Below are 26,837 nucleotides of genomic sequence, written 5' to 3'. Positions count from 1 at the left end.
TAATTTTATGTTACAGTTCGAGTTTTTGATTTATTTTTTTGATAAATAAATCGATCAAATATGCATGTTAGTAATACTTTTTTTTAGATATTTTGTGATTAGAGATAACTAACGAATTTTATTTCCTTTTCGAAATTAGATGTCTTATTTGCTGAAACTTTGAGGAAAAAAAAGATTTTTCACATTAAAATTTGAGTTTGTATAAACATCTAATAGTATCAACATAATATATTCATCTTTCATTGACTTTATGTGTTGTTGGAGATATATAATAGGAAAAGAATAAAAATTGTATTTTAAAGCGTAGTCATCTTACTTAGGAAGAACGTCGGTGAAGATCGAAAAAACCTTTAAATTTAAAAAAATCTAACTATAAAAACTACAATTTAAATATATTCTTAATAATATTTATTTGACGTTCATAATTCAATACTCGCTAATTAATTTAAAAAAATAAACATTTTACACACATATCAAGAACTTAATAATTAGTACAAGAGGAAGTAAAAATAAACTAAAAATTAATTATGGAAAGGTGTCAATTTGAATTAATAAAGAATATTAAATAAGAATAATTGGAGAAAAAGAAAATTAGTGCAAGAGGAAGTAAAAAAAAATTAATTATGAAAAGGGATCAATTTAAATTAATAAAGAATAGTAAATAAATAAGAATAATTGGAGAAAAAGAAAAGAAAAGCAAAAAAGGAACAACAAAACACTCCTTCCTTAGCCACTTGAGCTGTTATGCTTTTACGTTACTGCGTAACAAAAGTAATATTTATTCAACTATAATATATATATACACATATATATATATATCGTTTTTTGAGATCACAAGATACCGTGACGCCCGACCTCTAAACGTAGATCCGCCCCTTTATGCCACACATCATTGCAGATATAACATACAAATAAAGAAAAAAAGGAAAAGGTGAAAAGTTATACGAAAGCTTTTTAGTTTTAATTGTTGAGACGCAACAAAAATTCTCTTTCAAGCTTCCGATATACACTTTTCTCATCTTTTAAAAAAAATAATTCACTTTGAATGCTTCTTCTTTTTTTCCCTTTTTACCCCTCAGATTTTGCATTATTAAGTACATAGTCAAAGTCACTTATACAAAAAAAAAAGTTCACTTAAAAATGTTTTGAACCAATCCATTTTCATTTTGTAATTGGGCTTTATTCAGCAAATGGACCACTTTTGCCTCACACACACTCAAGTTGTCTCTCTTATATTCTTTTGACTCAAAAAATGTAGGAAAAATTACATAATTTAATACATTTTAAAAAATAATTACTGATTTTAGCGATATTTTTTGTTTATTACAATTTATAGCAATACTGTGATAAATCTGTAATATGTATTAAAAGTGAATTAATTATGTAATATATTTGAATTACAATTGTTTTTAAAATATATTGTGTTTGTTTGGTAAAAAATGGTCACATTGTATTATAAGTGTATTAAAATGTGTGATAAATGTATTATCCACCATTAAAAACTTGTATTATATGTAAATAATAAATTGTTCTTTGTAATATGTATTAAAATTGTATTATAAATGAATTAAAAACGATCGAGTGAAAAAAAATATCATTGCTATAAATGGTAAATATTTTTTTATTATAGCACATTTATGTAATTTTCTCAAAAATGTATTTGCATCGGGCATTTACATGTATATATTGTCATATTATACTAAAAAGAATTTTTAGTGATAATAATTCAATTGTCACTAAATACGTATTTTTAACAGCAACTAACAATATTTGTAAATGTCTTTAAAATTTATAACGATACTGGATCATTATGTGTATTTTTTTTCGATGACAATGGAAACATGTAGTCGATACCCTTTGGGTGCACATAGGATAAAATCTCGCTCCTATGTTATAACTCGCAAATCACATAAGAAAGATAACCCGCACTAGGCGATCCTGGTACAACGAGCTTGACCTAGAAGGCAAACCCCTTGTTTTCGTTGACAAAGAGTTTCAAACTTGAGACCTCCAACATGGAAGTCCTAAACACAAACCATTGGGTCACCCCAAAGGGTATCATCTGTTTTTATTTATTGTAGTAACACTTTATTAAATCATTTATACCTATGAATTTAAGTTACTTTGATTTGGATAACACTTGATACAATCGAATAAGTATTTACCAAAAATTAAATAGGTAAAAAATAAGTTAGAAAATTCGACAAACATATGCATCATTATAAAGTAAAGTTACATATGCTTGAGTGACACCATCATTCACGTTGATTTGATTTGAGCCAACTTTTTCTTGTAAATCAACAGTACACTTAATTGGATATTTTGTCCTTTTTTCTTCATACTGATTACCATATAGATTTATCTGCCCCATTTTGCCACAATAATGCATGTTATGTACAAATAATCAATCATTACGATTTACGGATTACTTATATATTCTTCTAATTATTACTATTTGGGACACAGACAAATAGTTAGAGCTAATCAATTTTTATTTATTGATTGTGAAAACAAGTTCAGTGGTACCAAGTACCCATATGTTACACAAATTTGTTGAATAATGGTAAGTGGTGGTGGATTTAAAATTTAAAGGTTTTGCAAGTGGTATATTATCGTTCAAATGTAGAAACGAATTGGTATCTTCAATTTTGCGATTATAAAAATTTGGTTATTATATAAAGATATATACAACTTTCGATAGTAAGCATGATATCAAGAACTAAAAGATAGAATCAACATGAGTTTTGATGTAATGAGAAGACTGTTTTTTTATTAGAGGTCTCGAAGCTCTAATATAAATTTTAGGCTGTGGGAAAATTTTTTTAAAAAAAAAACTAAAGAAATAGAGAAATAGAGCTACAAGCTACTCTTTATCATATAACCATTTAATTTGCCATGACAGTTTATTTATATTTTATACAACATGAATTATATAACGACGTGATTATATGATAAGTGTAAAAATAAATTCCTTTACATTTTGAGTGGAAAAGTTAATTAAGCTTTTTCAAATTACCTTCAAACGCAATTACTTGTTTTAGTATATTTTCTAATTTTTACTTTTTTTTATTCTCAAATTTATCGCTTTATACGGTGTTTAAGATGATTCAAAATTAAAATACAATATAAATTAAGATGTGACATATCAAGATGTTAAGGAATATACTTGAAATTGAGACATTAAATGCAATGTATTGAGACGTTTTAAAATTTTCGGATTCTACCAAATTTATTATGTAAAAAATGAAAGTTATTCAAACGCGTTGTAACGTGTGCAAGATGCATGACACACTTAAACGTTTGCTGAGTAGGCCAAAATATATACATTAATGTTCAAATCATACAATTGAGTTATACTTTGCACCTCCAAATAAGTGTTATTTTAGTAAAATTCACGTCTAGTTATTATATTATGCCTATGTAAATATTTTTAAAAAATTGAACGCCATTTTCTATATTTCATATTAACTGAATTTGCAAGGTAATTCAAACATATTAAGAAAAATTCATAATTTAAATTATAATTTTTAAAATTATAAATATATACCTATAATCAGTGTAATTTATCTCCTAAAAAATATTTAACTTAAAAATGAAAGGGCAAATTAGCAGAAAATTATTTTGAACATTCATTTTGAACATTGAACAATAAAAAAAAGAATAGAGAATAATATTAGATTGGATTGGAAAAAACATAATCTATTTTACCGTCTAAATAATTTATCTATAATCATCTTTTAAATGACTTGGTAGTATTACACTCGTTGAACTTTTTTAACACCTCCAAAACTAGCTCCAAAGCAGTGGTTTAGCCACGTCACAGCATCAAAAATAGTTTTTAGTAACAATCATATGTACATTACAAACAGTATTAAAATCTTTATCAGGATTAGTTAATTGTCATTTAATTCAATGTTGTTATCAAGGGTGGAGCCACCTCGTACGAAGAGAGTTCATCCAAATCCTTTTCAACAGAAATTATATTATTTATATATGGTTAAAGTAATTTCATATGTATATATAGTAGATATCGAACCTCTTTCGACTATTTCATGTGTATATTTCTACAGATTTTGAACCCCTTAATTGAAAATTCTGGCTCAACCTCTGTAATTGTTATAGGCTTTAGAGACATTTACGACTAATGCTAGTTACTTCTAAAAGAACATTACATATTTAGCAGTAATTAAACTATTACAATAACACAAATATTTTTAATATATATATACATAAAATTAATAATGGTCAATTAAATACTCTTTATCGAAAAAATTAAAAATATTGAATATAAAGAAATTATACTACATATATAAGTGAACATTTCAACACTCTTAGGTCATTTAAAGGTGGGTTAACCAAGGCACATGGTAGGATGGGTTTTTGCATGCAAAATGTGACCCACAACTGTAGATAAAAGCTTAAAGGAGGAGCTAATATTGTTAATGATGAAAAGGGGTTTGATTGGTAAATCATGGAAGAATATAATATCTCATGCAAAATTACATAAAAGTGCGATAGAGATAATTATGAAACCCTTAAATCAAACAAAGTAATATTTTCGAGTGTTTTATATCTATATTAAAGTTTAATTATTTCAAATTCGTATTACAGAAGAGAAGTACTTCGTATCATACCCAAAGCTCAAATTCAAGATCTCTAAATTTTAATTTCATAATATCAATATCTTTGGTGGTATATATATATTCTTTGCAACAATCTACAAGCAAAGTCCATTTAAAACATCTTTCCACAACTAATTTATTAAAGGTGAAAAAACCTAACTTTGTTTTATTATAATATAAAAATAGTTCTTTTCTTCTTCTTCTTCACTTAAATTAGTCATATTTTCACACCGGATTTTTCAATGAATTTGGTGAAAGATAAAGGACTAAAGTTGTACTCTTCACAAAAGAATATCACAAATTTGTTTTCTTTTTTCTTTTTTAAAAGAAAGATAAACAACCACTATTACTATAACAAAACACATCAAAAAGTAATAAATGAAACGAAAATGAACTCATTATAATACTTGGACAATACTTATCTGATTCAATTTAACAAATAGAAAAAAGGACACCAAAGCCTAAATTGCGGAGTTTGATCACCTACTACAAAACAAATATGTCTATGTGCCTATGTGTGTACAGACGAATCTAAAATTTAAAGCGAAAATAAATTTTATGATCATAATCTTATATTTGCAAAAATATATATATTTTGAGATGAAAATAATGAATTTCAATTGAATATGATAAAACTATATATCTTAAATCCACACTTTACCTGTGAGAGAGGACAATGGGGATCATTAGTCAAACTGGCTGCATAATATGTAGATTAAAACAAAAACTTGAGTTGGGGGGAATGAAGCCTGGTCCGAAATTATTCAATTCATCGATCATCGAGATGCATGGATTTTAATTTGTTTGAATGATTTCGAACCAAACAACATTCCCCTCAACAAATGTTTTCTTTCTTTTGGAAGAAAAATGAAGGGAAGAGAGGGTGGGTGGGGTGGGGGGACTCTATATATATAGTTATGAAATATATAGAGTAAAGAGACAGACAGAAGAAAAATAGAGTTTTTTATTTTGGTTGCTTAACGGACATGCATTCATTAGTTTTAGTTTCACACACACATATATATAGCTAGGCTTTTTATATTGTTTTTTCATCATCGAATATTTACATTAAAACTTGATTAGATACGCATTTACATATTGTAGGGCTTATTTTCAAATATTTATATTAAAACTCGATTAAATACGCATTTACATATTGTAGGGCTTATTTTCGAATATATACTTAGAGCCTGTTTGGCTCACCTTAAAAGCTGGTCAAACTGACTTAAAAGCTGGTTTTTGACTTATTTAAATGTTTGACAATACTCAAAATAACTTATTTTAAGTTTAAAAAAAACTTATTTTAAGCCAAAAGTTAAAAGCTGGGGTAGGGGTGCTTTTTTTTTTTTAGCTTATAAGCTGTTTTAAGTTGACCATATTTTTACCTTTTTGCCCTTAATATTTTTATACAATCTTCAAATTATCCACATAACCCTAACATCTCTATCTTCCATTTTTCCCTTTTCACGTTTGGCATAGCTGCTGAACTTCTTCCTGTACTTCCAATTTGAAGTGAAGAAATATGTGAATGATAGCAAAATATAATTATTTATGGCTGTAAAATATAAATTAATTAACTTTTATTATGTTAACAGCTTTTAAGGGTATTTAAGACATTTTGATTTAAAAAGCTGTTTATCAGCACTTATTTGCCAAACATATCAACAACTTTTTTTTTAACTTCAGCACTTTTATCTAGACGCATAACTGTTTATTTTAAAAATAAGTTTCAGCACTTTCAAAAGTACTTTTTTAAAGCTACTTTTATTGAGCCCATCCAAACGGACCCTTACAATATAATTGTTTATTTTTCAAATATTTTAACTTAAAATTCCTGATTAAAAAATAAAGAATCGTAACGTTTCTATTAGTTGTTTTTTTGTATAACGTGACGTGAGCAACGGACTTTGTCTTTTTTTGTGACTCAGATGATTTGCAGTTTCCTCTTTACTTTTATTATGCCAAATATTCCATGATTATGATTTTGACACACAAAATTAAAGGTGTGTTTTGATTTCAAAAATCAAAATATCAAACTGGGATAAAGCTTAAAAAGCGTTTATAGAATCATTAAAAAAAAATTTCTATCTACCTTGGTTTCATTTTGTAGCCATATTGACAAGTTTTTCAATATGAAAGTTCTACTATCCTAATGACACAACTAATGTATTATAATCTATATATTAAGGGTTTATTGGAATATAAGTTTGACTATTATTTACTTATATATATATATATATATATTAATCATCAAAGTAACGATGATATACTAGTAAATAGTAATTAGGTGCTTTATAGTATTAATGTTTCCATTTTAAATTCATGAAATCTCCCCTTGTGTTTTCAATTAAGAATATGTTTGCTTATCCCATAAGTGATATAAGAAATGAAAAGTTGATATTCCATGAAGAGGGGTATATTAATAAGTAAAGTTAAATGTGTTAAAAGGTATTCACTGTTTTCAATTTAACTTTTGAATCTTTTTACACAAGTGTAGTCAACTTCAACAATAATTTTATTTGAATATGAGGTTGTATTTGTTGTAAATAGTCTGATTAATATTAGAACATTTCTTTTTTGGCCTCCATTATATATAGGGTTAAAGAAGAAAAAATATTAACATAGTCAAATGATAGTTAGAAGGAGAAACAAGATTGAGATACTAGTAATTTTTTTTTATAGGCCACAGTCAACTCTTAAGAAATCCAATACTATAAAACTGAAATTTTAAATATAAATAATATATATATACCAAGTGTAAAAGTCACACTAACTTCAAGATTGAAAAGCATACACAAATTTTAAGATTTGGACCTTTTTGACTGTGATTTTGGTTCAACATTTGTAAGTCATTTTCTAACTAAAAAGTCACATTTTGCAGAATATCTACACGAACACTTGAGCATAACTTGCTTTACGCTCCATTTACATCTTTCCCCTTTTGCTTTCCAAACTTTACATCATTACTCCTACCCAAATTGAGGAAAACAAAAGTTTACTGCACCACTAAAGCACATCTTCATGGGCCCTGTGCTCTTTTCATTTTGTTTTCTCTTACTAAGTACAATCACTGACCTTGTGTTCGCGAAAAAATCATCAAACTTCCTTCACAACCTTCCGTTTGGAGTCTCATTGCCAGACATGCTATGAGGCTGGACTGCAAATGACTTCTAAGATTAGACGAAAACAAAATGGATATTCTAAACAAGTAGTAAGTGCGCGTTAGCCAATATACTAAAAATCATATAAAATTTTATAAAAGATGAGTATCTTTACACAGTAATGGGATAACTTACAGAAATTTACACTTATAAATTAATGTTACAGACTACTGCAAGAAAAAGGTTTTGCAGTTTAAATAAGAAGTCAATGGACAACCCTTAGAGCTGTCACAAGAGGCAAAATACAAGAAAATAAAGGCTCTCACTTTATTAAAGTATGACTCACCAAAGGCTCAAGAATGAACGCTAATATCCATATTCATGTCGTCTTGCTTCTCAGTCATATATGACTCATTTGTCTCCCCTGCGTGATTGGACTCATTCTTATAGTTGTAAGTAGCAGAACCCCGTTGGTTATTGAGACTGAGACGGTCTTTACTATTTCTAGAAGCAAAGGTGGTATTTGCATTGTAACCAGGACTATGCTGACTTCCTCTATCATAAGCTCCTGCATCTTTATCCAAGCCACCTGTGTCACCACAGCTCTTCCTTCTGCAAAATTTTGGTGATTTTGCACGGGTTGGTGGTGGCTGCAGGAAAAAGAAAAGGAAATTAAAATTATAAGGTGGTTAAGTTGATAAACAGAAGGGGATGTCAAAAGATCAGTAACATAATGTGAACTTTCTTTAACATGCTCAAAGGTTACAAAAGGGGTAAATAAACGTCACAATAATACAGCAGACTAAAGTTATGGGCAAACCTCAAGTAGAAGTTGATATTACGGTAAGTTATTGGTGATTAGCATCCAGTACCTTTTTCAGTTCAGCCTTAGGTGGAGGCCCTTCATGGTAGAAACTCGGCATTGGGTTCGCCTTAAACAACAAATTCCTTCTCATTTGCTTCATAGCTGCTTCTCTCTCTTCCTAAGATTGGAAGGTAGAACGAAATCAAAAAAATATATTGATTGATAACACATTCATTGATTCAGTTTTTGTAGGATAACTTTGATAGATCTGTATTTCACTATTACATCCATGATCAGGTGACAGCAACATAAGGTGGCTCATACCTTTGTCCTTTCCTCGCATTGGATTTTCTCAGCCTCCAAAGCTTGATGTTTCTCCTCTAACTTTGAGTAAAACTGCAAGATGGGGAAAAACAAAAAGCAAGACAGAATTAGCCAAGATTTAGATTTTTCATTTCAAGGAGAACTTGAAGTTCCTTTTCTATTGGTATTTTGTTTTTTGTTTTGATCATTTAGAGGGACAAGTATGGGGGAACAATGAGGTGAAGAACCATCACAATATTAGAACTAAATCAACAGTTGCAATAGTCCTAAGGAGAAGCTCAAATCGACAGCTACCTCCTTCCTTCTTGCTGCACGTTCAGAGGAGCGAAATACTGGGGCTGCCGCTACAGTGACCCTGGATTTTCTTGCTGAGACCACATCACTTCTCGTTGTTGAGGAAATCATCAAATGGCAAAGCAGAATTCAATAAGGGCACACATCAGCGAAAGTGAAGACTTTGTCAAATTAGATCAAAAGAGAGAGATCATACCAAGAGGCAATTGATGAGTCTTCCTCATCAGAATATTTCTTGTTATCAGATTGCGGTGGCTTCTTAAGTGCAACCGATGAAGAAACCTGAAAGAGAATATCATAGCCACAGATGAACATGCTGTATGATCTATAGACCCTAACTCCAATAGTTATGCATCAACTTCTCAGTGAAAAGTGAGTTTTTTCATTAACCAAAAGCGGAAGAAAAATAAAAAATGAGGACTTTGTCACTTTTGCAAGATCAAGTGCTTCTGATTCATACTCTCTCCCTTTAATGACATAACCCAGTAGACAATGGCCAAAAAGCACATAAAGCATAGGGGAATAACCTGGTTTTGTACAGATCTTGGGGCTTGCAAATTATTTGTTTCAGATGGCTTCTGTGCAGCACTCACGTCACCTGCATCATTCCTAACAGGTCGTGTTCCATGAGAAGCACGCCTCTCAGTTGCCAGAGCAAATGGCTGGGGAACAGTGCACTTTGTTTTACAGCTTCCAGCAACAGATTTGGTTGTTGATTTCACTGAAGATCTTGATCTCTCGTTATCATCTTTTACCTTTGAGTTTGGTCGATCTTCTTCCTGTCTGCTATCAACTGACACTTCAGCTGTGCAGTCCTTCACTTCCTGCTCCTTCGTATCAACATTCTCATTCAGCATATCAGTTCTCTGCTCCCCAATGGCATGCTCAGATGACTGCGACACATCATGATTACCATCTCTCATGTAACTTGAATCCGGAGAAACACCTTGCTCCTTTTCCATACAGGTATCTGTAACTTCTAACCCCATCAACCTCTGAAAAAAAATCAATAGAATAAGAAAGCATTATTTACAGCTAAGGGCTTCATCATGCTGGAATATCTTTCGAGTCCATCATCAGAATTGGTAAAGTAAATTGAATTATTTGTTTTTCTAGAAAAATTGCCAGTTTCTTTGTGTTAACGACTCTGCACAAAAACTACATAGATTTCTTTATCCAAAAAGATTTTAATGATCTCACTGGAAAAAATATTTGAAGTTCTAGTATCAAAAGGATTCCTGCTTTAAAAATAGGACCTCTCAATAATAATCAAATAGTTATTTATCAAAATAACAATTGAATATTTCCTCTTTTCTACATACTCAATTATATATTGATATCAAGGTTTCTATTTATTATTTAAACAACATATTCATTCTGAATAAGCAAGTGCATTGAAACTTGGACTTATACTTTTATAAATAATCATAGGCAAAATCAGACAACTGTTAACTGTTTGCAGTTAGAGGAAAATTTATCCTCGCTTTGACAAACTAAATTGTGCATAAAATGAACTTAAAGACACCCATCTCCAGAAGCATGTTACACATCTCAGTGAAGTAACAAAAAGGGCTGAGCTTAACTCTTAGGTACTGGGAATCAGAATCCTAACGTGTGTACATTGTCAAACAAGGCGGAAAAATCATATTGTTCCATGAAAACAAAGGCTCTATATGATTTCTGTAATAAGTAATGATTAAAGTCATTTCTTATCCATTAAAAACCTTGATTGTTACACAAAGAAATCTCATAAAAGTAAACAAAATTTCCCTAAGATCCAGGTTATATTAGAAGTTTAATTTCGTCCATTTCCTTAATGAACAAATACAACTGAAGCTGAAGTGGTTTTATCTGATTTTGACAGAAATATATGCTTTCAGTATAACATGGACTCTCACTCCAGCAGAAGTTTCTGAGTCGCTTACTTAGCATTTGGTAATCGATGTTGTGTTTTTGAAATTAGATCAGTTCAAGCAGAGATTTCTAAGGAAAGTATCAAGGGAGAAGCCTTGTAATACTAAATTAATGCTGCACAGTGCAGTTTAGGATCTATGGATTGGGGGTGTCCTAATACTAAATGAAAGAAAGAGACAGAAAATTTTTGCTTCTCAATAATTAATGAAATAAGGAAAACATAGATACTCTAAAGCTTATGAAGGGAAAGTAGACTCCATAACACCTCCACGCATTGGTTAGTCCAAATTCTAAACAGAAAATGCATATATTTAACTATTTATACAGAAGCATATAAAAAAGACACCCTGGTGCACAAGGCATCCCATGTTTACACAGGGTCCGGAGAAGGGTTGCACCCCAAGGGAATGTTATACAGAAACATATAGCTACAGGAAAATACATATAAATAAAGACAGTGTAAAGGGGGTCAGTATAAATTGTGCCAATATCAGAACAAACATTACACAAACTTCATGATGCCATTACATAGAAAATGAGTACCTAACTGAAAAATGAAAAAGGTACAGCAAGGCTGCACCTATATTTCGCTTTTGAATATCATCACTTCGAAGCATAAATACACAAAACTTGAACAAAAGAATACAAACTCTTATCCAGAAAATCAGAATAAGACACCTTGATATTAGAACCCATTTTCAAAATATTTCAAAACCCCCCATCAATTCGCATTTCTACCTCTAACTCAACCTCTGAAATTTGACTCCATGTTCTAATCAACCAAACTATCAGCAATCAGCAATCAAACTGAAACACATTTCCTAATGCAACACACATCCTCTTTCTACAGATAATCTATCAAATGTAACAGATTTCATAGATTCCCTTCAGCAATAAATAGGGATACAAGTTGTAAGTTTTGGCATTACATACTTTTTAGTTCCATTTTTTACACAATCATTACCTTCACAAAACCACATTTGCTACATTTCCAGAAGAACAAAATTTAATCATAGCATATCATCAAAAACATATTTTCCTATATAGATCTAACCCACAATTTACATATAACATCATAAACAAATCCAATAACGAATGCAAGCAGATCGATAGTCTCACAAAAAAAATATATAAAACAAATGTACCCAAAATAACAATATCAATACAAAGATTTTTGAGAATTATCACCTTTGAGAAAGATCGATTTGTTTGCTGCTTCTGCTTCTTCCTCTTCCTTTGAAGGAGCGTCTCGCAGTTATTATTATTATTATTATATATAAAGTAAAAAAGACAGAAGAAAATATTTATTTTTATGCTATTTATATAGCAGAAAGAAGGAGGTAATAAAAGAAAGAAGAAGAAAAAAAGGAGCTTTTTAATACTATTTTTATTTATGGATTTAAACAAAAAAGGAAAGGAAGAATAACTAATTTTTTTGGTATAGATATGTATTGATATATAATATTTAATTTTTTTTATTAAAAAAAATAGCTATAAAAATAAGTAGGGAAGACCAATTATTGATGTTTTTTTTATCATTTGATTAAAAAAGACAAAAGTAATTTAAAGATTATTATTATAATAAAAGCAATTAAGGAAATAATATTGTCAAATTACCTTTCAACATCCACACAAATTTTGTGTTTTTAATCGCTTAAATATTGAAAATTTTGATCATTTTAATTAAATTATATTTAATCTTTTATTAACTAATATAAAAACTTCTTAATCCTTTTTTTCGTTAATTTTCACAAATTTAATAATTATTTGATTCACCGGGACGATCTGTCGCCACTATAATCACTGTCAGAATCTCTGCCCCTCGGGTGACCATCGATGATGAACATTTTGTGCGCACCGGATAAATCTCCTACTAAATAATAGCATGTAAATCATACATGGGATAATTCAATTATTGATAAGTTAGGCTAATTTGAATTGTTATTTTATATTTTAGGATAATATAATTTTAAAAATAATCTAAATACAATATATTTTTTAATAGAATCTAAAAATATACATTATAACTAAATCAAAGTAAAATATATTTAAATAATACATGTTATTCTAATGCTTTCTCTAAATAAAATAATCTCGTGTATATATAATATAAATTATCAAATACTGTTATTTTAAGGAAATCTTATTATGTAATGCTAAAAGTGATTTAGCTTATTATATTTTTATTAAGAAAAAAATGAATAATATTAGCATAATTAATCTTGACAAACCAAGTAGATTACAGCTAAAAATCCTGAAACTTGACTCTTTAACCATAAATAGTTAGAAGGTCCAAAAGAAATCATTGCTTTAATTTGATTACTATTTGCTAACCCTTTTGATAAGGTCTCACAACCTCTTTCTAATTTTAATTTTTCAACCCCACTCTTTTCATTTAATTCTAATTACTCTTTTGATTATTTTTTAACAAATATTTAAGAGGTAGGTTCCACTAACAATGTTTCTCTTTAAGAAATGTTTGTGGACTATTAACTATACCAATATTTTGTAAGATGTTATTAATACAAGTCTCTTCTCATTTTTATATAGATTCGTGAAGCCTGGAAAAAATTAAAATGCGGATTGCAACAATCTCTAAAGCGATTGAGTTTATTTGGTACTCAATTTCATTACGTTTGATTGATCAAAATACTTTTAGAAAAAATATTCTAGAAAAATAAACTCCTTAAAAATAATAAAATTGACTTATGTAATGAAATTAGGAGAAGTCGTAAGTGACATTTCAAGTTCATTATCCTCTCCCTACCCATCCAACATCTCCAATTCCCATGCCTCGACCATTCCATCCCCCACCACCCTCGAACCCCCATTCCTTGTCTCATTCCCTCATAATTCACATTGTGTTTTGTTAGATTATATATAAATATCTTTCTTAAAAGAAGTATAATTAAAGTTAACTGTTGAGTTGAAATACTAGAGTTAGTCCATAAGATTATTAAATTGAAATTTGAAATCACTCTTCATAGTTTAACAAAGTTGGTTGGAAATCCTACACATCCTAGGTCATTTTTTACTCTCTTGAGCAAAGAGATTTTTTACACAAATAACTTATTGATATTACTCTCTCCGTTTTTATAAAAAATGGTTTATTTTGACTAGGCACGAAGTTTAAAAAAATAAAGAAGACTTTTGATCATGTGGTCCCAAATTAAAGTTATGTCAAATGTACAAAATTGTCCCTTAATCTTGTGGCCTTAAACATGTCACCTGGAAAGTTGTTACAAAAAATAAAGAGATCATTCTTTTTGAAACAGACTGAAAAGGAAAGGAAGTCATTCTTTTTTAAACGGAGGGAGTATTATTTTAGACGAACTTATATAACCTAGTTCATCAAGAAAAGGAAAAATGATATGATATACCCCTCAACTTTGCTATTTAGAGGTGATATATCCCTCGTTATGAGGTGACTCATATATACCCTTATTCTTATACAAATGAGCCACCTATATCTTTTCCTCTAAATGAAGTGAAAAAATTAATTTAAATTTAATTTTCTAAAAAATATATAATTGATCCTCCTCACACGTTTTTTTTTTTGTTTAAATAATTAATTTAAATTTATTATTTTGATGCTCAATTTATTCATATTGCAATAATTTCCTTGTAAAATTTATCATAAATGCTCAAAAAAATTTATAAATACAAAAATTAAATAACAATATAGCCGCAAAAATTTTTAAATTATAACATAGTTAAAAAAAATAGTTTTGAATTCTTTTATTTACACTAAAGAATAAATGAAAAAATAAGAATAAGAAACTCAAATAATGAAATCAAACAAGTAAAAAAAAAATTTATGTATAAAATAAATAAATATACCTTGAACTTCTAATTGCGAGAAAGATTATATTTACCCTAACGATTATTTTTAAAAAATAAAAGTCCAAAGTATAAATAAAAAACTATTCTTTTTACTTCCGTCGGATGAAGAGTATATATGAGTTCCTTTTGTAATGGTAGAGGTGCATTTGTTTGCCACATCGCAGTTATTACATGTGTACTGTTTGGTTGCACAAGTATAACCATAGGATGATATTGAATTTTAAAAGAACTTTTATAAATAATATTAAATTGAATATTTAAGATAAATATTATCTTTCGAAAATATACTAATTAATAAACATATGTTCTTAACTAATATATTAAAAAAATTAATTTATACTTTTCAATTTAATATATTTTAATTAAATTAATTATATAAACTAAAAGTACAAAATTTATACAAACATCATGACGTACATATTTGATAAAAAGAATATGAATTATTAAATAATAAAAAAAAATATTTTTAGAAATAAAAATTTAAAGAATTTAAAATAATAGAAATAAAAAATACATTAAAACAAAAATAAAAATAAAAATAAAAATAAACGGAAGGAAATAAAAAGTAGTTAGCTTGTAATTACACCATGTAAATTACCAACAATTCATAGCCTTCCTTGTGAATTGGAAAATGTAATTACTCCTGTCCAGGGGGCTCGACAGTGTTAAAAAAAGGACATGTGCATTAGACCTTCAAATTTAAGGGGCCTCATTTTTAATAATAATAGGTTATAAGTTATTATTTTTTAACAAATATTGAATATTATTTGTAGAAAAAATAAACTTTTCATGAAAATGAAGAAATTATTAGAAGAAATTTAACATATTTGGAGTACTATATCTCGTGAAAAATCTTAAAATAAGAGTGGTTATATTATCAATTGAAAACTAGAAGAAATCAATTATATAAATGTTATTAACAATTCAAGTTTAAAGTCCCGTTTGATTTTTGTCTTAGACCACTAATATGTTTGAGCCGCTCCTGCTGAGTCCTGTCAATTATACTCAATTATCTGCTGACCAGATAATTACATGGTCAACCAAACGGGACTGACAATGTGATTACACTCCATCAGACCAAATCCAATTATCAAATGATATTCCAAACATGCAAATATATTTATATCAACAACAACAATAACAATATCCCGAGAAATCCACTAAGTATGCACTCTCACTAAGTGATGAGAATACATATCTTACACGCTACCTCGTGAAGGTAGGGAGGCTATTCCTGAAAGATATCAGCTCAATGCATCAAACTCAAGTTAAAAAAAAAAGAATCAAATCCAAATAAAACAACAAAAAAAGCATAACAATTAATAAATTAAAAGAGCATTGTAAAATCTACAAGAAATAATGAATAACATATCAAAATAGTAAGATAAACAAAACATTATAAACAAGGTACGTCAAGAACTACAACATACAATATTAAGAAAGTGTTTTAATTGACTTAAAAATCATTTGAATTTGACTTTTTATTTTCATTTAAAAACTACATTTTTTTAAGTCAATCCAAACAAACAAGCGAGACACTAACAAACCTAAACCTTCACAAAATAAGATATCACTCTACCCCTCCTTATACACGACCTCCACACTTTTACCTATCTAGAGTGGTCTCCTCTTTAATATGAAGTTGCACCATTAACACAATTATATTTATATCATAAAATAATTTTTTCTGAAAGGTTCCTTGTACCTCTTCCTCCCAACAAAATGTGAATGACGTAGCTAGCATTTGGCCATAAATTTTAAATAAATTTGCAAGTATTATTTGGTAAAAATTTGGGTGAATTTTCATCATGTGTTTGATAATAGTATTTGAGAAATATATTTTACTTTTTTAGAAAAATATAATTTACATCCATAAATTTTTTAAAAGACTATGAAAACTAACCATAAATTTGTATTACCAGATAATTGGATATTCGTTACAACAAATAACAAGTAGTGTCCATGACCACTAGAGCAATGCATTAGTTTGGAGTGACTGCAACAAGCATCAATCTATACATTGTGAAGTAGACAAAACACGTGACATTCTTACAATGAGCTGATTGTTCATCATTTCATTAACAACGACATCATCATTTTCATATTCATTGGAATCATTACTTTGATGTTTATGTAAAAAATTATGTAATACAATACAAACAACTATTATAGAAGATGTTTTTGTAAAAAATAAAAGTTTGATGTAAGATTTCAATTTTCAAATAATGAGATTTAGCCAAATACTAAAAAAAATTAATATTTAAAAATTTAAAATATTTATTAAATAATAATAAATTTTATGAATAGACAGTATTTATAAAATTTTCCACTAAATATTATTTGAAAAATTTATAGCAAAACGGCCAGCGGTAGGACAGATAATAAGGCGCAGAGGGGAGTTTCAATTTTGTCAAAGCTTCCATAGCACGAAGCCACAGTGTGAGTTGAAGAAGGAGAAGTCATTCCTGTGAATGGGGTCATCAAGTCCGCAACACACATGCCTCAAACTGGTAATTTCTAATAAGGAACAAATATTCGTGAAAGGCACATGGTTCTCTTCTTACTTTGACCTCTTCATCACTGACGGCCTCCATTCTTGGACTTGCCATGGTATTTTTCCCTTTTATTGGTTTTGAAAAATTCCAACTCAAAAGTTCTATTCCCAATTTTTTGCTGACCTAAGTTTAATTGGGGTTCTTCATTTTTTGCTCTGTAATGTTTGGGGGTTTTCTGCAGCGTCTGAGGAAGAGGTTGAAGAGAGAGCATCTCAGTGGGATCAACCCGTTTCGGAGTATATTGATTTGGGTGAGAAGTATTTAGGATTTCAACAACCTGGTTCTGTTTATGGGTTTGATGATGCTGGTACTGGGCACAAAAGGGTCAGCTTTTCTTGATTTTATTAATATTTAGTTCCTAGTTAATTGCACATTTTCAGTTGTTTGATCATTGCCTAGAGTGATAATCTTTTGAGTAATTTGTTAAAAGAACAGAAGGCACCCTAAAGATGAGATTTTAGCTTAATCAGGCCTTTGACTTGTTGATGAAACCACATATTGCACTATCATTATAAGAGATATTTATGTTAATTGGAGCATATAATAGGAACAATTGGTTCACACTTGTTGTTTTTGATTTATGAGTTGCTCAAGTTGATTTTAGCCTTATTAGCTAAGTTGATTCCTAGGGCTGTTCAGTTTGCTCTCATTATAACTAGGATGGCAATGGGGTGGGGTGGATTTGAGCCAACGGAGAGCATGACGGGGCGGGGAACATGCTAGCAGGGATGGTGCAAAGAACAGGATAGCGGGGGGTGGTGTCATTTTTTAAAATCTTAGCAGCGCAATTGTGATGTGCACATTTCATATAGAATATCTATTCCAATTGACTCTAAATCTACATATTCGGGGGTTTTCCTATTCTGGAAGATCTAGTCAATCAGAGTTGAAATTCAAATCCAGTACTGTTAATCTTGAGATTTTGAATATTGGCAAAATTGTATTGAACAGGTAACGCAACATGTTCCAGTGAAATAATGCAGTGGGTATGCAAGAGGCGGTGTATATGTTAGATATAGAAACTTATATGTACGTTTTTGTTTATAGTAGTTTACTTGGTTAAGGAAAACTATTAAAAACAAATTTGAGTGCAATAAGGTTTCGAGAAAAAGAGTTAGTAGAAGTCAACAAGGATTTGTAGAAGACAAATACAAGTTGATTTGTACAAGGATTGGCTGAATTTCTGGTTTATAAATAGAGAGCTATTTTGATCAGAAAAACTTGCGCACCTACAAAGAGAGAATTTCAAAACACGATCAAGAGGGCTGAGAGAGTTTTGTTAAAATCTTTTGAGTGCTGCGAGTTGAGTCATAAAGTTGTAAAGATTGTATTCAAGAGTCTTGTTTACAATCTAGGTAGTAGATTTGCTTGACAAGTTATAGTACTTGAAAAGCATTGAGAAGATAGAAAACTAGGGAGTAGTTTTTTGTCTTTGAGTAGAAGGAATTAGAGTTTATAATTCCTTGAGAGCTTAAACGTTGTAATCTTTGTATTACTTGAAAGTTACAAATAATACAAAGTGCTGTTCAAATTAATTACTGTTAAAGTTTCTTCAAGTAGCCACAAACTAGTTGTTAGTACGTGTTCCTTTGAAGAATTCAGGAGGGTAGAATTCTAACAAGTGGTATCAGAGCGAGGTTATCTTTAGAGAGTCTAACAACTCAAGATAAGATCAACATGAGTTCTGCACCTCCACTCGGACACGGTAAGGGTCAACACATCAACAGACCTCCACTATTCAATAGACAATACTACTCATGGTGGAAGGCAAGGATGGAAGACTCCATTCAAGCTGAAGACTACGAATTATGGGTAAGAATTACTAAGGGACCACAAATTCCTACCATCACTGATAGTGAAGGAAATAAAGTACCTAAACCGGCAGATACATATAATGATGCAGATTATAAGATACTAGGAAAAAATGCAAAAGCTAAGTGTATTCTTGTGTGTGGATTAGGACCTGATGAATTTAACCGTATCTCAAGTTGTACCTCTGCTAAACAAATATGGGATACCTTACAAAACGCTCATGAAGGTACAACTCAAGTCCGAAAATTCAGGATTGCTAGTTTGTGTTCAGAATATGAAGCCTTTAAGATGAAATCCGGAGAATCTCTTCAAGATATGATCACCAGATTCACCACTGTGGTAAACGAACTAATCTCATTAGGCAAAGTATATACCACTGAGGAACAGGTTGACAAAGTACTCAGGATTCTGCCTAGGTCTTGGGAAATCAAAGTCACTGCCATTAGAGAAGCTAAGGACCTAATATGTCTTTAGATAATTTAGTTGGGAATCTCAAGATCTATGAGATGAATGTTGACAAAAGAGGTGAAGGGAATAAAGAAAAAGGTCTTGGTCTTAAAGCAACTGAAAGTGACGAATCAGACATAGATGACGATGATCTGGCTCTGATAAGTAGGAACTTCAAGAAACTCTTTAAAAAGGGATTAAACTCTACCAAAAAATCACCACCCTTGAAAGAAAAAAATCCTGAACGATCACAAAACGGAGGTTGTTTTAAGTGTGGTAAGACAAATCATCAAATAAAGGACTGCCCAATGTGGGAATTAGAATGGAAAAAGGAAAAAGCTGAAAAAGAAAGGAAGGAACTCCTCAACAAAAAGAAAAACAAAGAAAAGGAACAAGCAATGTATGCAGCCTGGGGAACAGGTTCTTCAGACATGCATGAAGATGTTGAAGACCTTGCCATGATGGCGATAGAAGAATCAGACGTTGAACCTGAATCAGACTCTGAAGAAACTGAGGTAAACTTTCTTAACCTAAAAGATAAGCTAGCAAAGTTCTCCAAGAAAAAGCTCACTCCTATTGCTTGCATCCATAGACAAAATTCAAGAACTTGTGAACACCAAAAGCCAACTACTTGCTTCCTTATCTAGCTTAAAGTTTGAGCATATTGATCTCAATAAGAACAAACTCGACCTTCAAGAAAAAATCAAGCAACTTGAAACCCAAAATTTGGAACTAAGAACTAAGAATTCAAAATTAAAAGTTCTTGGCAAAGAAAAGGAGGGTGAAATGCCTGACCAAAAGCTTGAGGTTGACAAACTCAAAAAAACCTTAAGGCTAGAAAAGGAAAACTGTAAAAGGATAAATCTTGAATTGACTAAAGTAAGAAGTGATCTGGAAAGAGCAAACAAATGGACAAAATCCTCTATGATAGTAACTCATCTAGGGAACAACAATAGGAACATCAAAACTGGAATATGATATGAACAGCCCATAAATGGAAATCCTACGTTTTGCATCGTTTGTGGTAACTTTGGTCATTCTAAACAATATTGTCCCAAATACAAAATTACCTGTGAAGAAAACAACTCAACAAGAACCTATAGAACTGTTCAGAGGAACAGGTACATACCCAGAAAAAACAGTCTTCCCAAATGGGCTCGTAGAAATCTGATTCATCCTTTTGATCAAAACAAAGAACCCAAGCTAATCTGGGTTCCTAAATCCAACCTCTAATTTTTCAGGAAGAAGTGAGAGAAAGCAAGCAGCAGTGGTACATGGACAGTGCTTGCTCAAGACACATGACAGGGAATAAGACATTGTTTCTCTCACTATAAGAAGGAAAAGGAGGTATGGTTGCTTTTGGTGGTGGAAAAAAGGGTCAAATCAAAGGCTGTGGAAAGATTGGAAGATCTGATGAACATTCAATTGATAAAGTATACTATGTGGAAGGACTTAAACACAATTTACTCAGCATATCTCAATTGTGTGACAAAGGAAACAAGGTAATCTTTCGATCCACTGGTGTTGAAGTAATCAATCTAAACACACAAAAATTAGTGCTAACAGGAAAAAGAGATAAACATGTCTACACTGTAGATACCTCAACAATCCCTGACAAAAATCTAGTGTGTTTAAGTGTGTTGGAAAAAGATCCCTTGTTATGGCATAAACGGTTGGGTCATGCTAGCCAAGTTCAATTAAACAAACTTATCACCAAGGATTTAGTTATAGGACTGCCTAAAAATAAATTCAAGGAGGATAAGGTTTGTGAAGCATGTACTCTAGGGAAACAGATAAAATCATCATTTAAGTCCAAACAGATGGTAAGCTCAACTTGTTCCTTAGAACTAATTCACATGGATTTATGTGGACCAATGAGGGTTCAAAGTAGAGGGGGAAAAAGATATGTGTTTGTCTTAGTGGATGATTACACTAGGTACACCTGGACACTATTCCTTGCAGCAAAAGATGATGCCTTTGAGGTTTTTTGTTCACTAATGAGAAAAATTCAAAGAAAATATGGGAAACAATTAAAGGCAATTAGATCAGATCATGGAACTGAATTTGAAAATTCAAAGTTTGCCCAATATTGTGACTATCATGGGGTTGATCATAACTTCTCTGCCCCCAGAACCCCTCAGCAAAACGGTGTGGTAGAGAGAAAGAACAGAACTCTTCAAGAAATGGCTAGAACTATGATGATCGCAAGCAAAATTGCAAACCAATTCTGGGCAGAAGCAATAAACACTGCTTGCTACACCATAAATCGTTGCATGACCAGACCCTTGTTAGAAAAAACTCCATATGAATTATTAAAAGGCAGAAAGCCCAACATCTCTCATCTTAGAGTATTTGGATGCAAGTGCTTTATTCATAACAATGGAAAAAATCTGCTTGGAAAATTTGATGCTAGGAGTGACAACGGAATCTTTCTTGGATATTCTACACATAGTAAAGCTTATAGGGTACTCAACAAAAGAACCATGTGTGTCGAAGAGAGTGTCCATGTTATTTTCGATGAAAGCAGCACTATGTCTAATGAAGATGTGTTGGTCAGTAACACATCAACTGAAGAACAGGCTGTCTCTGAACAGGAACAGGTCCAAGAAACCGGTTCCTCTGACACAACAAACAGAGAAGAAACTGAAGCTCAAGTAAATTCTGATGAAGGAGTTGATACAGATGAAAATCAACCAGATGTTAATAAAGAGCAAGAAAGATCAACTCCTACCCTAAAAGAGTACAAATACCAAGGATCACACCCATTGGAAAACCTGCTCACTGATCTTTCTTCAGGAATTACCACCCGATCAGGAATGAAGAATCACTACGCGCATAGTGCATTCCTATCCATGGTAGAACCAAAGAAAATAAGTGAAGCCCTTCAAGATGCAGATTGGATTATAGCCATGGAAGAAGAATTACATCAATTTGAAAGGAGTAAAGTATGGCATCTAGTACCTAAGCCCTCAAACAGAACTATAATTGGAACTAAATGGGTGTTTAGGAACAAGTTAAATGAACATGGTACCATAATCAGAAACAAAGCTAGGTTGGTTGTTCAAGGATATAATCAAGAAGAAGGGATAGATTATGATGAAACTTTTGCACCCGTGGCAAGAATAGAAGCAATCAGATTGCTTATAGCTTTCGCATCTCACATGGAGTTCACATTGTATCAGATGGATGTCAAAAGTGCTTTTTTGAATGGGCTATTACAAGAAGAAGTTTTTGTTAAACAACCCCCTGGCTTCGAGAATAATGACTTCCCTGACCATGTCTATAAGCTTGACAAAGCTCTCTACGGGTTAAAACAAGCTCCAAGGGCATGGTATGATAGATTGTCAAAATTCCTTTTAAGTCATGGATATTCAAGAGGTAAAATTGACAATACACTCTTCTTCAAGAATAAAGAAAAGGGTCTCCTGATCGTGCAAATCTATGTTGATGATATCATATTTGGAGCTACAAATAAGAGTCTCACACAAGAATTTGCAAATCTTATGAGCAATGAGTTTGAAATGAGTATGATGGGTGAATTAAACTACTTCCTTGGGCTTCAAATAAAACAAACACCTGGAGGTACATGGATTCATCAGCAAAAATATGTCAAAGAATTGCTTAAGAGGTTTAAAATGGACGAAGCCAAACCAATTGATACTCCTATAGCCCCTGCCACTAAGTTGGACCTTGAAGGAACAGGTTCTGATGTTGAACAAAAACTGTATAGAGGCATGATTGGCTCACTCTTGTATCTTACTGCTAGTCGACCTGATATTGTGTTTAGTGTAGGATTATGTGCTCGCTTTCAAACTAATCCTAAAGAATCACATATTCAAGCAGTCAAGAGAATCTTCAGATATCTAAAAGGAACCTCTGATTTAGGACTATGGTACCCAAAAGGAAGCAACTTTGATTTAGTTGGGTATGCGGATGCTGACTATGCTGGATACTTGGGTGATAGAAAAAGCACTACAGGAATGGCTCACTTTCTAGGATCGTGTCTCATCTCATGGGGATCAAAGAAACAAAACTCAGTTGCACTATCCACTGCTGAGGCTGAGTACGTAGCAGCTGCGTCATGTTGCGCCCAACTTCTGTGGATTAAGCAACAACTTAGTGATTTCGGTCTCAAAATTGAACAGGTTCCAATTTTCTGCGATAATACTAGTGCAATCAACATTGCAAAAAATCCGGTACAACATAAGAGAACTAAACACATTGACATTCGTCATCACTTTCTTAGAGATAATGTGGAAAAGGGTTTAATCTCTATGAACTTTTGTACTACGGAAGAACAAATCGCGGACATTTTTACAAAGGCATTAGCAAGGGAACACTTTGAAAGGAACAGGTTGGAGCTAGGAATGATGAAGATAAACTAAGCAAATAGAAGCTGAAGGAATTGGACTCTCAAAATCATCTTTGCATGCTTAAAAGGTATGTCTACTCTTCTTAACTAAGATAGACTAAAATTATAAGACCAATGCATTGGGTTCCGTTCCTTAAAAAAAAAAAAAACCCCATCATAAATTAAAACCGCCAAATCAAAATCTGCACAAAACCTTTCAAATCATACCTGTTCCAATTCTCAGAAAAACCCTTACACTTCCCTATAATTTTCTCTCAACAGTCATTCCTATCTCTCCTTCTTCTCCGAATTGTTCCCATTTTCTCTCAAACTTTAACAATCCACAAAGCTACACTTTGATGAGAAAAATGGCTTTTTCTTCAAATTTCTCACTAGCAATAATTCCCTTTGATACTCAAGAAAGCCTACATGCCTTACCCGCGGTTCTTTACATTGATTTGAACGGCATAACCCGATGTTCTCTTATGGAAGATGCATCAGTTCAGGGGGAAGAGAGAGGTCAAGGGTTGGAGAAAGGAAATATGAGTGCACTAAGTGAGGGGGAACACATGTCTTTGTCACAGAACTGGGAAAACTGCTCCGATGATGAAAATGTCACCTTATTTGAAATGCTTTCCCAAATCCGAACTTGTTCCAAACGAAGTTCGTTTTCTTGTAAGCCTCTTGCTACGTCTCTCCCGGAAATTCAAGAAGATTCTACCTCTTTCCTACCAGCAAAGGAACCAGTACGAGTAACTAGATCTGTACAACGTACTAGGGATGCAGAAATTTTGGCTCAGTCTGCTAAGAAAATTCGCACAAGAAAACGTAAGTCTCCATCATCCCTAACCTTTGTCACAGATACAGTGAATAGTCAGAAAAAGAAAAAAATTTCATCAAAATCGAAATCTCATGATTCAGATGATAGTGGTTACTCTGCGAGAGTCTTAGCCTTTAAGAAGAGGAGTGTGATTAGGGGGAGAGTAATTTCTGGTTTTGGGGGTGGTGAGATGGATGAGTTAGTAAGTATTTTACAAAATCAAGGATGGACAGAACTGATGCTCCAAGGATCCTTTAGGCGTAAGATGGGTAGAGTAGAAACCAGAGAATTTTATATCAATGCAACAGGAACTGCATCGTCAATTACTAGTACAGTCTGTGGTATTACTTTTACACTTACTGCTGAGACTCTGTCTTCAATACTAAGGATACCTAATAGGGGATGGGTCACTATGTCAAGAAGGATTGGCTTCCTTTAGAGGGTAACACCTCTCAACTTGACATATGTAGGCGATTCTCAAATGATCCTACTCTTTCAGAATATTCTAGTGTTGACAAGGGATGTATGTTACCTTTACATCAGATGCTGTTTAATGTAGTTCACAAAATTCTTCTTCCAAGAAAGCAAAAAAGGACTGAAGCAGGTTACTTGGATCTCACACTTATGGACTTACTATTGTCTAGGACTCAAATAAACTTGCCGATCCTAATCATGAGTCACATACATAGTTTGTCCAAGGTTGATAAAAAGCAAAGGGGTTTGGCTTATGGATTTTGGTTAGGACAAGTATTTGAACATTTTGGTGTGCCCGTAAAGAAGTGGCAGATTCAAACCATTTCTGATGTCATGGGGAAGGTGGACTACATGAACATGCCTGGTACGCCTAAAAGGGTTGATGTGAAAACTCAACGGTTGAGGGCTTCTCTTACTGCTGTAGAAAAGGAGATGGAAGCACTAAAAAGGGCTCATTCAGTAGAAATGGAACAGGTTCAGATTGCTCATAAATTGGAACGTGAGGAATTGATTGCTGAGAACTGCAGGATTAAGGAAGAACTCACTCAAACTCAGGCTGCGTTACATCAAGAAAGAGAAGTGAATTCTGGGCATCTACAAAGTATCATGGGGTTGCTAACCAAGGGATCTTCAAACTCTTCCACCTCTATGGCACCCTCTGTTTAATCAATCCTCGTATATGCATCATCTTATAATTTTTTGTTCTTGACTAGTTAAAGACTGAAGTAGACATTACTATTTTTGTATGTATTTTGGGTTTGATGTCTAACTCTTGATGTCACTAATGACTTTGTCTGATGCTCTATTTTAGTATGCATATGAACTTTGGTTTTTAATTTTTGGCTTATGGCAAAAGGGGGAAGCAGCCTGCAGATGTGCAGATGATATGATGATATTAAAGTGTTCTATTATGATGATATTAAAGTGTTCTATATGTTGTTTGAAGTATTGTGTACCTATTCAAATGCAAGCTGATTATTTGCCATAGTCAAAAAGGGGGAATTTGTTAATCTTGAGATTTTGAATATTGGCAAAATTGTATTGAACAGGTAACGCAACATGTTCCAGTGAAATAATGCAGTGGGTATGCAAGAGGCGGTGTATATGTTAGATATAGAAACTTATATGTACGTTTTTGTTTATAGTAGTTTACTTGGTTAAGGAAAACTATTAAAAACAAATTTGAGTGCAATAAGGTTTCGAGAAAAAGAGTTAGTAGAAGTCAACAAGGATTTGTAGAAGACAAATACAAGTTGATTTGTACAAGGATTGGCTGAATTTCTGGTTTATAAATAGAGAGCTATTTTGATCAGAAAAACTTGCGCACCTACAAAGAGAGAACTTCAAAACACGATCAAGAGGGTTGAGAGAGTTTTGTTAAAATCTTTTGAGTGCTGCGAGTTGAGTCATAAAGTTGTAAAGATTGTATTCAAGAGTCTTGTTTACAATCTAGGTAGTAGATTTGCTTGACAAGT

General features: G+C 31.8%; 3 protein-coding genes across 5 annotated transcripts in view; 2 read left to right on the top strand and 1 right to left on the bottom strand.

Annotated features, from left to right (window-relative positions):
- Positions 1–7,371: 7,371 nt before the first annotated feature.
- LOC107021402 (protein WVD2-like 3) lies at positions 7,372–12,380 on the bottom strand. Of its 2 annotated transcripts, none has more exons than XM_015222061.2 (8): positions 12,249–12,380; positions 9,674–10,141; positions 9,343–9,428; positions 9,147–9,234; positions 8,853–8,924; positions 8,596–8,706; positions 8,070–8,373; positions 7,372–7,779 (listed from the first exon to the last, which is right to left on the bottom strand). In XM_015222061.2, the coding sequence occupies exons 2-7, from the start codon at positions 10,133–10,135 to the stop codon at positions 8,077–8,079; spliced, it is 1,116 nt and encodes a 371-aa protein (XP_015077547.1). In that variant the 5' UTR covers positions 10,136–10,141; positions 12,249–12,380; the 3' UTR covers positions 7,372–7,779; positions 8,070–8,076. The 2 variants fall into 2 exon arrangements, with proteins under 2 accessions (XP_015077547.1, XP_015077548.1); XM_015222062.2 differs by having other exon boundaries at positions 7,372–7,774.
- A 4,882-nt stretch (positions 12,381–17,262) lies between these two features.
- The window catches only part of LOC114073826 (DNA repair protein XRCC4), a 13,199-nt gene continuing 3,624 nt past the window's right edge, over positions 17,263–26,837 (top strand). For both annotated transcript variants that reach the window (XM_027918005.1, XM_015221566.2), the window contains exons 1-2: positions 17,263–17,513; positions 17,640–17,782. In XM_027918005.1, the coding sequence (XP_027773806.1) occupies positions 17,375–17,513; positions 17,640–17,782 (282 nt within the window). In that variant the 5' untranslated portion in view covers positions 17,263–17,374. The remainder of the gene's footprint in view (positions 17,514–17,639; positions 17,783–26,837) is intronic.
- On the top strand, positions 17,791–24,942 carry LOC107021003 (copia protein). The gene is given in 2 exon segments (XM_027918004.1): positions 17,791–19,727; positions 19,730–24,942. Coding segments are annotated over 2 exon segments (1,227 nt in total). The 5' UTR covers positions 17,791–19,135; the 3' UTR covers positions 20,365–24,942.

The sequence above is a fragment of the Solanum pennellii genome, chromosome 6, assembly GCF_001406875.1.
Source record: "Solanum pennellii chromosome 6, SPENNV200".
NCBI lineage: Eukaryota > Viridiplantae > Streptophyta > Magnoliopsida > Solanales > Solanaceae > Solanum > Solanum pennellii.
The sequence above is the reverse complement of the archived record's forward strand: the minus strand, read 5'-3'. Positions and strand labels throughout refer to the sequence as shown.